The 14,723-nt window shown below is 39.3% G+C and overlaps 1 protein-coding gene across 1 annotated transcript in view; it reads left to right on the top strand.

The window, feature by feature from the left end:
* LRP6 (LDL receptor related protein 6) overlaps positions 1-14,723 on the top strand; it is a 131,707-nt gene that overhangs the window by 77,107 nt on the left and 39,877 nt on the right. Inside the window, exons 8-9 of the mRNA XM_089663487.1 lie at positions 13,981-14,197; positions 14,303-14,592. Coding sequence (XP_089519613.1) covers positions 13,981-14,197; positions 14,303-14,592 — 507 coding nt within the window. The remainder of the gene's footprint in view (positions 1-13,980; positions 14,198-14,302; positions 14,593-14,723) is intronic.

A 14,723-nucleotide genomic window follows, 5' to 3' on the forward strand; every position in this document is an offset into this window, starting at 1 on the left:
AAACTTTACACTTGGCACAATGCAGTCAGGCCAGTACCGTTCTCCTGGAAGCTGCCAATCTCAGACACGTCCATTGGATTGCCAGACAGAGAAGCGTGATTTGTCACTCCAGAGAACACGTCTCCACTGTTCTAGAGTCCAGTGGTGACGTGCTTTACACCTTTGCATCTGACACTTTGCATTGCACTTGGTGATGTAAGGCTTGGATGCAGCTGCTCAGCCATGGAAACCCATTCCATGAAGCTCTCTATGCTCTGTTGTGTTAATCTGAAGGCCACACGACGTTTGGAGGTCTTTAGCTATTGACTCTGCAGACAGTCGATGACGTCTGTATGCTTCAGCATGCGCTGACCCCGCTCTGTCATTTTACGTGGCCTTCCACTTTGTGGCTGAGTTGCTGTTGTTCCCAGTTGCTTCCACTTTGTTATAATACCACTAACAGTTGAGCGTGGAATATTTAGTAGCAAGGAAATGTCACGGATGGACTTATTGCACTGGTGGTAATTTTATAGCCAAAACTGCGGATTTTAATGTGTGCAGAAAAGGGGAAAAAAATGCTCTAGAGGGGAAGTAGTTAAAATGCCTCACCCTTTCCATGTTACAAATCTCTCCTCAATTGAGAATTGCAGCCAATGCCATCAAAATACCATTGATTAAGACTAATAAAAAACTTTTGCCAGGAACTGTGTAGATTTGTAGTGGCCACAATTGGAATATGGATTGTTTAATATATCCGATGGAACTGTCTGCAATGTGTAGCTTGTTTAGAGGTTTGCATGATCTTCTGTTAATTAAATGCTGACATATATTATTTGAGTGCATGCCAAAGTGCACATAAAAAGGGAGGTTTTAAAGGTACAACTTGATGGTACTATTAAAGTAGTGTCATATGGTGTCCAACCACGCAGCTCAGCAACCAAGCAACAAATTAGAACTGGGTCGAAGTGCTATATGCACTTGGACCCTTGGGGGATTCAAATGGGATTTTTAAAATGTGGTGATGCTGCTTTAATACCATTTATTAGACTCTCCTAAACTTCATTGAGAGGGAGGAGATCCATATGCTTTTGGCCATATAGTGTGCTTGCAGTATATGTTTATTTGTGAAAAACTAACCCCATGGAAGTAGTTGACTTTTTCAACACATTTGAACAAACACTAGATCTTGATGCAAATGCAGAAAAAAGGTTGATATACTTGAACAAACTACACACAAAAAAAAAAACATTGTCATTTGGAAAAAGTAAACCCTTACATTTTCCATCCCTCCAATCTATGAAATTAAGCTCCAGTGTTCAGATTAGGTGCCAATGATTAGACCTCCTTAGGGTATTTGCAGGTGAAATCTATCTATCTTTCAAACCTAAGTTATCTAGGATCTAGTGTTCTCTTTGCTAATAATGTTTTTTGTCATCATGCCAGTATCAATCAAGCTCTCCAAAGATGACCATTCACTATACAATCTGATTGTACAATATCCTTCAGGCTCCATGCCCACTGGGTGTTTTGATAACGCTGGGAACGTTAGCTGTGTAAAGTCACGTTAAAACGTGAGGTTTTTTTAGCGTGTTGGCATTAGCATTTAGCAGCGTTATGCCACATCTAGTGGCGTTTTTCCACGTTTGCGGTTTTTAGCGGTTTTTGATCCCCTTGGGGGGGTTAAAAAGTCCAAAAACTGCAGTTTGCTGCGTTTTTACTATGTTTTTCAGCATTAGAGCGTTTTTTCAGCTAAAAAACTCCTAGAAACCCACTAGTCCTGGGGTTTTTTCCACCTAAAAACCGTCACTGCCAAAAAATGTTGATTACAGTCTGTGTGCATGGACACATAGGATAACCTGCTGGGTGGGTTTCCTAGCTGTAGTAAAAAGTCAAAAGCCGAAATAAAACCGCTGTAAAAACGTCCAGTGTGCATGAGGACTTTTATTTGCTAGCAACTAAATGAATGTACAGGCCTGTGCATTTGGAGAGAAATTGACAGGATTGTATAGGTTTGTAATTGTATTCCATAGTTTGTGGAAACACAAACATATTCTTCCCAACGCTTCTGATTCCACCCTGCTTCTCACAGTCTTTGGCTTTAAGGGCATGGTTGTTGAAACCGAGGTCTTCAAGAGTAAAGGAATTATGAAGTCTGTGAATCCTACCTTGCTGAAAGCAAGAAAGGGCCACTTCTAGGAAGATCTATTATGGTATTTGGAAATCTTACTTTGATGCAAATGTAGTCAGTTCAGTCCCAGAGATTACTCTGTGCCTCCTGTTCTTGCCTTCCTGCAAACAGGTCTTTTGGGTTTCTCATGTTAGGTCACCCTTGCAGTACCCTGTGCATCCCAGGGACCTTAATTTGGTTCTCTCTGCCCTGCAGAAACCACCCTTAAAACCCATTATGGATATTCCTTACAGATTTTTGCCAGCAAAGTAGCCTTTTTGGTAGCCATCACATCTGTCAGATGTGTCTCTGAACTGGTGGGCCTTTCCTGTTAAGAGCCTTTACTCATACTTCACTATGACAAGATTGTAGTAAGCCCAAGACCACTCTTTATTCCAGTGGTGATTTTAGCGTTCTCATATCAAAAGTGAAGAGGTTACATAAATTCTTGTACAAAAGAATAAAAATTTGGAAGAGATGTAATGTATTTGTATTGTATTTTTGGCTGAAGACTGTACTGATTAAACGAAAATCATACAATCTGGTATCGTACGAGATCAGATTGTCGTACGATCTATTTGAAAGCGGTATTTTTTGCACTATTGTCTAATTGTGTGTGCTGGGCTTAACTGTCCCTGTTACTGTGCATTGCTTGCTATAAAAATGAGGACTGATAGAATGGGGTAGGGTTATAGGGGAGGCATTCCAGGTGCGCATGCCTACAAAAGCTTGCCAATGTCCAATCACCTTAAGGGACAAGTTAATAAAATCCCCACTGTGCTCCCCTAAAATGAAGGTGAAAATAAAAAAAAACTAAACAAAAACCAAATTCACCCGAATATCACAGTGAGCTGCTGCGTTAACAAAACCTATATGTAGATAAGACAGGAGCACAGTGGGTATAAAAAGTCTACACACCACTGTTAAAATGTCAGGTTTCTGTGATGTAAAAAAATCAGACAAAGATAAATCATTTCAGAACGTTTTCCACCTTTTAATGTGATCTATAAACTGTACAACTTTGTTGCACAACAAACTGAAATCTTTTAGGTGGAGGGAAGTAAAAATAAAAAACTAAAATAATATGGTTGCATAAGTGTGCACACCCTTAAACTAATACTTTGTTGAAGCACCTTTGATTCCAGGACTCAGTCCTTTTTGGGTACGAGTCTATCAGCATGGCACATCTTGACTTGGCAATATTTGCCCACTCTTCCTTGCAAAAACACTCCAAATCTGTCAGATTGTGAGGGCATTTCTTGTGCACAGCCGTCTTCAGATCACCCCACAGATTTTCCATCTGGTTCAGGTCTGGGCTCTGGCTGGGCCATTCCAAAACTTTAATCTCCTGCTGGTGAAGCCATTCCTTTGTTGATTTGGATGTATGCTTTGTGTCGTCATGCTGAAAGATGAAGTTCCTCTTCATGTTCAGCTTTCTAGCAGAAGCCTGAAGGTTTTGTGCCAATATTGATTGGTATTTGGAACTGATCATAATTCCCTCTACCTTAATGAAGGCCCCAGTTCCAGCTGAAGAAAAACAGCCCCAAAGCATGATGCTACCACCACCATGCTTCACTGTGTGTCCAGTGTTCTTTTGGTAATGTGCAGTATTGTTTTTGCACCAAACATATCTTTTGGATTTATGGCCAGAAATTTCAACCTTGGTTTCATCAGACCATAACACGTTTTCCCACATGCTTTTGGGAGACTTAAGATGTGTTTTTGCAAAATTTAGCTGGGCCTGGATGTTTTTCTTCATAAGAAAAGGCTTCAGTCTTTCCACTCTACCCCATAGCCCAGACATATGAAGAATACGGGAGATTGTTGTCACATGTAAAACACAGCCAGTACTTGCCAGATATTCCTGCATCTCCTTTAATGTTGCTGTAGGCCTATTGGCAGCTTCCCAGACCAGTTTTCTTCTCGTCTTTTTTCCATCAATTTTGGAGGGACGTCCAGTTCTTGGTAATGTCACTGTTGCGTCATATTTTCTCCACTTGATGACTGTCCTCGCTGCATCCATGGTATATCTAATGCCTTGGAAATTATTTTGTACCCTTCTCCTGACTGATACCTTTTAACAATGAGATCCCTCTGATGCTTTGGAAGCCCTCTGGCTTTTGCTGTAGGATGCGACTAAGAAAATGTCAGGAAAGAGGGTGTGCACACTTATTCAACCAAAATGTCAGTTTTTTTGTTTACTTAAACCCCCCCCGTCCCAAAAAAAAGATTCAGACAGGTTTTCAACTGAGTTGTAGGTCACATTAAAGTTGGAAAACGTTCTGAAATTATTTCTTTGTCTCTTTTTTTTATTTTTATTTTTTTTTTTTACATTTTGGAAACCTGAAATGTTAACGGGGGTGTGTAGACTTTTTATATCCACTGTATATAAATTCACACATTCCCCTGATACAGAGCTTAGTGTTTCCTACAGCATTATAAAAAAAAAAAAAAAAAGTGCTATGAACCTTAATCAGCAAATTTACCTCTCCATGCAGCATATAAGGGTACAAAGGAACAATTCCTGAATGTGTCAACAGTAAAATATAACCATCACAAAATCCAGTTCATTAAATATTCTTGAATAATTATCCATCCACCAAACCATGTTCCCTTCTTTCTTCAAGTGAAAAACTACATCCTCTATATATTTCTCGGGAATTTTTTATTTGTGGAGGAAAGGAATGGACATTGTTTTACTGGATGTGAGTTTACTCAAGATTTAATAGACTGGATTTTGTGATTGTTACGTTTCAATGTTAATACATATTCCAGAATTGTTACTTTGTATCTTTATGTGCTGCATGAGGAGGTGATTCACCAATTTACTGTATGTTCCTACACTCCCCATATGCAGTAGGAATATTTTGAGCAATATATCAGGAACATATATAGTTGCTTGTGTTTTGTACTTGTACTCGAAGATATGGAATTTATAGGCAAGTCAGAATTCATCAAAATGTTTTATATTGATGTCAGAGACTGGTGGTCAAATATACAATATGCCTGCAAGAAGTAATTTTTTTTTTTTTACACCCCCTTCATGACCAGGTTGTTTTTTGTTTTGCTATTCAGCCCTGCACTACTTTAAATGGTAATTGTGCGATCATGCAACACTTATACAAATGAAAAAATATTGAAAATGTTGTGGGGAAATTTTTTTTTTTGTTATAAAACATATCTAATAAAAATCGAATTTCTTCATTAATTTAGGCCAAAATGTATCCTGCTACATGTCTAAAAATTGTATATAAATTGATTTGTGCGAAAGTCATAGTATCTGCAAACTATAAGTGTATACTGGAATTTAGGCAGCGATGAAACTACACTGGCAATGGTGGTGAACAATGACTTACTGTGTGGCTGGGAGGTACACTGACATTGACATCATTAGTGACACTAATACAGTGATCAGTGCTAATACTATACTCTGTCACTGTTTTGAAACTGGCTGGGAAGGGGTTAACATCTAGGGCAATCAAGGGGTACTTGTCTGCCTAACAATGTGTAATGTGTGCAGAATAGGTTGCTGTTCTCTGTACACAGAGTTCTGTGTTTTGTAAACCCAGAGCTCTGTGTGTGATCATACACAGCCAAATTAGGTGACTTCATCCAAAATCATTGGCTGTCAAACTCGTGCTGTGTCCAGTCACCACACTGTGTGCATCCGCTGACGCAAAAGAAGGTATACATATATACGTGACTGTGTCTGCCTGTGCTGCCCCACTCTGCGGGGTGGCATTGGTTAAAGGAAATTGTTATTTGGGCTGCAACTATATATTTCTTTAATCGATTCGTTTGCCGATTTGTTTTGATTAATCGCATAAAAACCTAGAAATAAAAACAATTTGTTCTTGAACATGTCTATGCAGTGGTAAATATAAATACATAGCTACAGTTGTGTTCAAAATAATAGCAGTCAGACATCACTAACATGATCAATCACTGTTTTTGGTAGAAATTATATTTCTACATGGCAAATCATTTACTAGCAGGTGTAGTAGAGTAATAGAAATCCAACAGTCATGACATGCATGCTGCTGATTCTATGTAATTGAATCACTAATTGAAAGGGGCATGTTCAAAATAATAGCAGTGTGGAGTTCTATGAGTGAGGTCATTCATTCTTTGACAAACAGGTGGCAATTATTGCCCTTATTTAAGGAAGGAAGGCAGCAAATGTTGTACATACTGGTTACAGTGCATTTCTCTCTGAAAGTCTGAGGAAAATGGGTTGTTTCAGACATTGTTCAGAAGAACAGCGTACCTTGGTTAAAAAGTTGATTGGAGAGGGGAAAATATATAAAGAAGTGCAGAAAATGATAGGCTGCTCAGCTAAAATGATCGCAAATGCTTTAAAATGGCAACCAAAACCTGAAAGACGTGGAAGAAAGTGAAAAACTACCATTCGAATGGATAGAAGAATAGCCAAAATGGCAAGGACTCAGCCAACAATCAGCTCCAGGAAGATCAAAGAAGGTCTAAAGTTCCCTGTGAGTACTGTTACAATTAGAAGATGCCTATGTGAAGCCAAGCTATCTGCAAGAAGCCCCCCGCAAAGTCCCATTGTTGAAAAAAACGTGCTGAAGAGGTTACAATTTGCCAAAGAGCACATTGACGAGCCTAAAAAGAAATAGCGCAACATTTTGTGGACTGATGAAAGTAAGATTGTTCTTTTTTGGTCTAGTGGCCGGAGACAGTTTGTCAGATGACCCCCAAACACTGAATTCAAGCCACAGTACACTGTGAAGACAGTGAAGCATGGTGGTGCAAGCATCATGATATGGGGATGTTTCTCATACTACGGTGTTGGGCCTATTTATTGCATACCAGGGATCATGGATCAGTTTGAATACATCAGAATACTTGAAGAGGTCATGCTGCCTTATGCTGAAGAGGAAATGCCCTTGAAATGGGTGTTCCAACAAGACAACGACCCCAAACACACCAGTAAACATGCAACATCTTGGTTCCAGACCAACAAGATTGTGTTATGGAGTGGCCAGCCCAATCCCCGGATCTTGATCCAATAGACAACTTGTGGGGTGACATCAAAAATGCAGTTTCTGAGGCAAAACCAAGAAATAGAGTAGAACTGTGGAATGTAGTCCAATCATCCTGGGCTGGAATACCTGTTCACAGGTGCCAGAAGTTGGTTGACTCCATGCAACACAGATGTACAGCAGTTCTCAGAAACAGTGCTTATACAACTAAATATTCAGTAAGTGATTCAAAGGAAAGCAAAATCTTCAAACATTTTTCAGTTTATATAGTGAATGTTTGAGTTTGAAGAAGAATACAAACACTGCTATTTTTTTGAACAGTCTAATCACTTTTCTTCAATTTTTTTTAGAGGAGCAACACAAATTTGATATATTTTTCTTCATGTTTTGATTTGGAATAGAATGTGTAGTGTTCCCAATGCATTTGTGTGTATGGAAATAAAAGCTATTAGAAGGATTTTGAGCTTTATTCACTTTTTTCAACACACTGATATTATTTTGAACACAACTGTATATGGATAGGAAAGAAAATATCTAAACCCCTCAGAATAACAGAAGAGAAACCGTATATATATTATTAGAGCTTGAATCTGGTACATATCAGGCTCAGATATCAACATTTTTATTTAAAGAAAAAAAAATTAAAAAGACCTAAAACATTGTTTTGCAAATTTTCAGACTGGACCATCATGTAATATTTATGAGAGAGTTCCTTGTCATAGGCAGGTAGCTTGATACCTGTACCTGCTGTCATTTATGCTGGCCATACATGAACAAATGTTTTGTATTCGAAAAAGTTTCTTAACGTTTATTCGATTTTCTAATTGTTAATGGGGTCAGTTCAACGTTCATATTTGACCATAGTGATGGAGCAAATCGAAGGAGCAGAAACTTTTCTTAACAAATAAATTTTCTTGCAGTGTATGTGGGGTTTTATTAAGAAATTACATATATTTTAAAATTAAATATTAAAAGCAAGTGATGTTTTGGAATGCCGTTTGTAAGTTCATGGAATGTACGAGGAATTTTTGTACGAATATTCTTGTCTGAAGATCGGTACGCGTATAGACGGCATATTTTCTTTTATCACCTGTCTATGATGGGTAAAAAAAAAATCAGTATATAATCACTACTAAAAAGGGTTAATTTATAATGCGGAACAGTAAATGTAATATATAACTTTGAAAAAAAAGGTAAAAATAAAATAGAACCTCCAGCTTTTCTGGGTTCAGATGCTGATCTTCCCCTATAGCGAGCCGCAAAGTATAGTATAGAATGCCCCTATAGCAAGGTAATAAACCTTCTGCCTTTTTAGAATTGCTCACGATGTACTGAGCTGTTTGTGTACTGCACTGTATTTTCTGATATACAAACAAATAATGCATTCTGTATGCAGGCCAAGTAATTGGCTGACCAATTAATCGATTATAAAAATAGTTGACAATTAGTTGGATTGTCAGTTGTTTCAGTCCAATCATCACTGTTAAAGTATGTTATAAAACCAGTGCGCAAAACCACGTGATATAGTGGTTTAGAAAGAATGTTAATGTCAGTACGTTGTTTCCATGGGGTATACTTTTTCATAAAACTGTAGTCTGTGTATTAATTTCTGATGAATTTTATTTCCAAAACATTTGGCCTTCTCAATCTGGGGGAAAAAAAGTTGTTGTTTTTTTTTTTTTTGTGTGTGTGCTATGAATTGTAGAAAACCGATTGAGATTTGCATTGTGATAACCTGTGTTAAATGAATGTTGGTGCAGTTTTTTTTTTTTTGTCTTTTTTTCCTGGAGTGAATCCTAAATATTCAGTTCCTGACACTGTCAGAGCCTGTTGTAAGATCCTGATTTTCTGCATATCCTCTCTTAAAAGCATCTATTGTGTTTGGTTTTCTCGTTGTGTGTGGGCAGGGTTCTTTGGCACCCGGTAAAGTGTGGGCTGAGTGTGTGTAATGGTATGTAAGCAGGATTTCAATGAAACAGTGATTTTCCAATTATGATAATTGTATTCAGCCGCTGTGTGCTGATAACTTGGCTTGTATGTTGATGACCCTCTGGCTGTGTATAAAATCAGTTTTGGACGAGGGAGGGTTGTGCATTTTCTCTCCTCACCCCAGATAAGTATTCAGAAAAATATTAGAATAACAAACAATTGCCTCCTTGGTCTTGCAGTTGGATGATTAATTTAACACATTTGATATAGTCAGATGTCTGGCATTCTGAAGCTGGGTAATAGGGTTGGTCTTGCATCGTTTTGCTGGTGCCTTCCTTGCCAGCTATCAGCCAGAGGATCTGGGTCGATGTGGTTGAAGCCACATGTTTCCTCTGCTCTCCTTTCTCCTGCTCTGTGGTTTCTCTGTGTTTAGACTTTGACCCAGAATGTGAAACTCCATACTGCTTGGCGGTTCCCAGAGTAAAAACCACCAGAGATTAGATTTACCTTGGTTTTTTAGCAGATGGAAGGAGAAAAATGTAGTTTGCGTAAGACTTGGTGCAACGCTACTTTTGTTGAGAGGGAAAAAATCCACTCTGGATGGTCAATGTAAGTTGAAAGAATTTTAACACTTTGTTGCAGTTTCCTACCTTTTTCTGCTGAGTCTAGGTTCACACTTAAGCATTTTGTGGTGTGTTTTGCATTTAGCAGAAATTCACTACAGTACATTTAACATGATTTCCTATGGGATACGTTCACATAACTGCGTTTTTCATCTGGGGTTTTTTTTTTTGGAAAGGGTCAGAGACTTTTTTTAAATGCAAAACATTGAGTTTTGGTTCAATGACTTCAACTGAGTTACTGTAGAAATGCATGTAGTGTTTTTGATGCGTTTTGTGGTTTAATCTGCCCAGCAACAAGTTGTCAAAAAAGCAAAACGCGTCAAACGCAGCGCAAAAGGCACTGCAGAAACAGAACAAACGCAAACTGCATAGTGTGAACCTTGCCTGAAGGAGTGGCGGTTTGACAGCGTCCTTTTGAATACTGATGATGAATAAGAGAGTCTGTTTCATTATCAGCTGATGCACTTTTTAGTGTTCTGATGAGAAAAGTTGCAGTGTCTGCGTTCTTTTAGAAGTAATTAACCTTTGGGAATACCTGACCAAAAATGGTACTTTTTGTTGCAGAGGGTGCTAGGGCTGAAACAACTAATTGACATAATAGATTATGAAAATACTTGTCAACTATTTTGATGAGATTAGTTGGTCAGCCGATTTAGTTGGCCTGCACACAGAATGCATTATTTGTTTACATTTCAGAAAATAACAGTGCAGCATACCTACAGCTCAGTACACCATCCATACATGTCAGTAAGTGCCTGAGAACTTGTGATTGTGAATGTGTGAGGAGCAATGCATCATGGGGCATGTAGTCCTGGGCAGGAGATGAATTGATAAAAGCAGCAGTTTTTTGTTTTTTGTTTTTTACCTTGCTATAGGGGCACTCAGTACTATACTTTGCAGTTTGCTGTAGTGGCACTCTATTTCAATGGTTTTTATCAATTTTTAACAGTTTAACACAGGAGCAACAAATCATGCCCACACAGGGGCTATCAATTGCACATAAAAAATTAGAAAAAACAGTGCTCTAACACCATCAGGTGCACCCACGCAGGGGCTATCAATGGCACTTAAATGACAAAACATTAGTATAACACCGATAGTAACTCAAACTAAAGGCAGCTATCCACTGCCACGCTAAAAACAAAGAAAAGGAAGGAGGAGTACAAAAGAAAAAAGATAACAAAACCAAGATCAGGGGTCCAAGAATGCCAATACCGAGCAACATCACATCCCCAGACTAGCTGGGGGGAGCGTGGAAAAGGCATATTGCAACCACTGCTCCCATATTTTCAAGAATTTACATTGGGAGTCGTTGCAGATACTCAACATCTGTTCATTGAGCATCATAGTGGTCATATGGTCCCGCACCCCCTGAAGGACGACAAACTGGCTCCTTCAGGCCTGAGCAATTTTTCTAGTGGCCAACAAAAACAAATAGGAAGCCAACTTCTGCTGTTGAGCCAAGAGGCCCAGTATGAGACAATGAAGCAAAGCATACCGAGCATCCCGGCATATGGAGAAATGGAACAAGGTGAAAAGGAGGCCAAACAAATGAGACCAAAAATGAGACAGTCTCGGGCATGACCACCAGATATGCAATATGCAGGGTGTTGACTTAACATACACACCCGCAGCGGTTTGCATGAACTGGGTGCGATTGTGATGCGGTGCGGAATTCACACAGAAGCTGCTGCGACTTCTGCACCACATCAGTGTGAACCCAGGCTCATTGTATACTTTTCAGTAAGTTTACATCACTGTATGTTTTAGCCACTTCAATACCAGGCCAATTCTAATACTATATTTTTTGCTAGAAAATGACTTGGAAACCCCAAACATCATATATATTTTTTTAAGCAGAGGCCTCAGAATAAAATGGTGGGCATTGCAATGTTTTTATGTCACATGGTATTTATGCAGCGGTTTTTCAAACGCAGTTTTTTTGGGAAAAGATGCACGTGAGTGAATTGTAATGGACAAAAACACAATATAACGTGATTGTTTAGTAAAATGTAAAAGATGTTACACAGAGTAAATAGATACCTAACATGTCACGCCAAACTGCGGTACTTAAAAATCTCCAAAGGAACGCGTTTAAAGCCATAACAGTTTAGAGATGCAGGGGAATTCTGGTGCTAGAATTATTGCTCTTGCTATAACATTCACGGTGGGTGCTGGGCTGCCTGGGAAGCTGTGCAGTCTGGCACCTCGTAAAAGGATAACCCAAGCCTTCCCCTGAGTTCAAAGACATTCCAGAGGAGTAAGAAACTAGATAACACTTTTAAAATCCATTTTTCTCCTATATCCCATATCTCGGAATATGAGAGACTTACATAAAAACCAGGCATATCTTCAGATTGCCCACGATCAGACAAATTGTTTGATAGGTCACACTCGCTGGCTGGAATAAATAGAAAAGCATAAAATGACATCTCTTGAACCTTTCAAGTATGTATTTCATATTTCATATCTAACCGTTCCTCAGATGCATCTGCATATTAATCTACCAGCGGGTGGAATGTTACTTGTGCCTAGGAAAAGTTATGAGCCAAAATATGAGCTACGAGAGATTTTGGTTCTAGTTTGGGTCTCCGCCCAGACAACCCCTCCCCAAATGAGGCATTGGTCCTTGGCTTCAGAGACACCGCCTGCTTGGGGACTACAAAATAGGCTGTCAGGCCTAAGGGTTGAGGTTGAAGAATTCTCCCTTTTAACATCAGAACCAACTTGGGAGACGGTAGCCTTTTGGCTCATGAGACTTGAAGCTGCTTAACCCAAGGCTTTTTGGCAAGTACTTGTCTACCTAAACTTCTTTCTGTTTATCTTTTTTGCTGTGTTATTGCTCTCTCTGTGTGTGTGTGTGTGTGTGTGTGTGTGTGTGTGTGTATGTATGTGTATATATATATATATATATATATATGTATGTATATATATATATAGATATAGATGTTACATCTTTTTTCTGTAAATATTTTTATTGCACCCTTTTGACCTTTTAGTAATCTTTTCTTGCTGAAAGTGTTGAACTGTTTCTAAAGCTCCTTTAATGCAACTTACGAATTCCTGCCGCTGAAGAGCGCTACTGTGTGTTTAACCCTCTGTATAACCTGTATGCGGTGACAGTGGTATATAGACGATCAATCCAATCATCCTAGTGTTATTGCTGATATTGCCGAGTTTCCTCTTTGTACAAAAAGGAGGTGGTGGCAGTGTGAAGGATTAATTGCATAATTAATCTGACCCAGTAAAAATCGCGCTCAGGCTGCCGGTACATCAATTTGTGGTCCAGTGAGCTGGAAAATCGTTGTGCAGATTGCAGCTGGGTGTGGCATTGTTATGCACGTGACATTGCGGTTTTAGATTGGCTAGTCCTTTGGTCACGAGTTTGGTGAGAAGGTCAGGGGTCTGACGCCGCGATCGTCACACCACCTAGGTAAGTATAACCGGGAAAAAAACAGCCCTACATCTTTTTAAATCATGCTTTACTTTTGTAGTAGTATTATTTTTTTTTTTTTCAATTCAGTTTTGCTTGTTTTTTTAACGCAAATATTTTTGGGGGGTACTGCTGCTTTGTGTGTGTTGCTGCTATTTCAGGTATACACAAAAATGAACACCACTGTGTGTGCTGTCTCGAGTTCAGACAGACATATTGTAAAAGTGGTGCACTATGTAATGTTATAAGAACTTTGTCCACAAAACTGGCCAAAACGTTGCATAGAGCCCATGCTGTGTGTGGAAGCAGCAGCCTTCCTGCAGAGGTCTGTCATGCCCTTAACATTTTAAAGCTAGAGCTTTCCAGTCAGCATGAACTTTGCTTCTTGCAGAGTTGTCGGTCTCGTGGGTGTGTTAGACTTCTGCAAAGAGACCACTGCTTGCACACAGAGCAATGGTCCTTTTCTGCAGGACGATAGCATGAGGCAGGCTTTCTGCTCAAGCTGTTTGCTTTCCAAGGAAAACCTACTATAAGACTTTGTACTCCTTTTGTCTCAATGTACCTGGGATGTATTTAGAAGGTTTAATCTGAAAATTCAGTTGCTCTTTTAATGGCAGCAACATTTTAAAAAGATGTTTCTTTTAGGCAAACTGCAGCTTCTAAGCTGTGTAACCTTTCTTTCATCTCACTCCTGAAGTGTTAACTGTTCATTAACAACCCGGAAAGTATATACAGTAAGCTTACAGGGCTCTTCAGTTCCTTTTCCCAGGCATGCAACACTGCTGCCTATTTGTATAATTGTGCATTAATTGTAATTGTTTTTGATTCTCTCTATTTTGTTTCCAGGTCATGAATATGGATGGTAGTGGGCGCAGGGTGCTGGTGGAGGACAAGCTGCCACACATCTTTGGTTTCACACTGTTGGGAGATTACGTCTATTGGACGGACTGGCAAAGACGCAGCATTGAGAGAGTCCACAAACACACGAGCGAGCGTGAGGTGATCATTGACCAGCTGCCTGATTTGATGGGCTTGAAGGCCACAAACATTCATAAGCTATCAGGTGAGCTGCTTGTGTGCTGCTTGTGATATTTGTATTTATGGGAATACACAGCAAATATAGATTTGTTTTTTTTTTTAATTCTTTTTTTTGTTTTCGTTTTTTAAGGTTCCAATGCTTGTGCTGACAGCAATGGTGGCTGCAGCCATCTGTGCCTGTATCGACCGCAGGGACCTCGGTGCGCGTGTCCCATAGGGCTGGAGTTGATCAATGATATGAAGACTTGTATTGTACCAGAGGCATTTCTTCTGTTCTCCCGCCGAGCTGACATCCGCCGCATATCGCTAGAGACCAATAATAACAATGTAGCCATTCCACTGACTGGCGTGAAGGAAGCCTCCGCTCTTGATTTTGATGTGACCGATAACCGCATCTACTGGACAGACATCAGTTTAAAGGTATGTGCTTATCTGAGATTCTCCATGCGTTGGCAGTATGTTGCCTATATCGCATTGACAGCATAAATTACAGTTGGTACTTTTTAAACTGTTAATCTATATTTTTTTTCTTAGATATTTTTAGAAAATCT

The sequence above is a fragment of the Staurois parvus genome, unplaced genomic scaffold (assembly GCF_062004578.1).
Source record: "Staurois parvus isolate SC_StPar_1 unplaced genomic scaffold, SC_StPar_1.0 ptg001698l, whole genome shotgun sequence".
NCBI classification, from domain to species: domain Eukaryota; kingdom Metazoa; phylum Chordata; class Amphibia; order Anura; family Ranidae; genus Staurois; species Staurois parvus.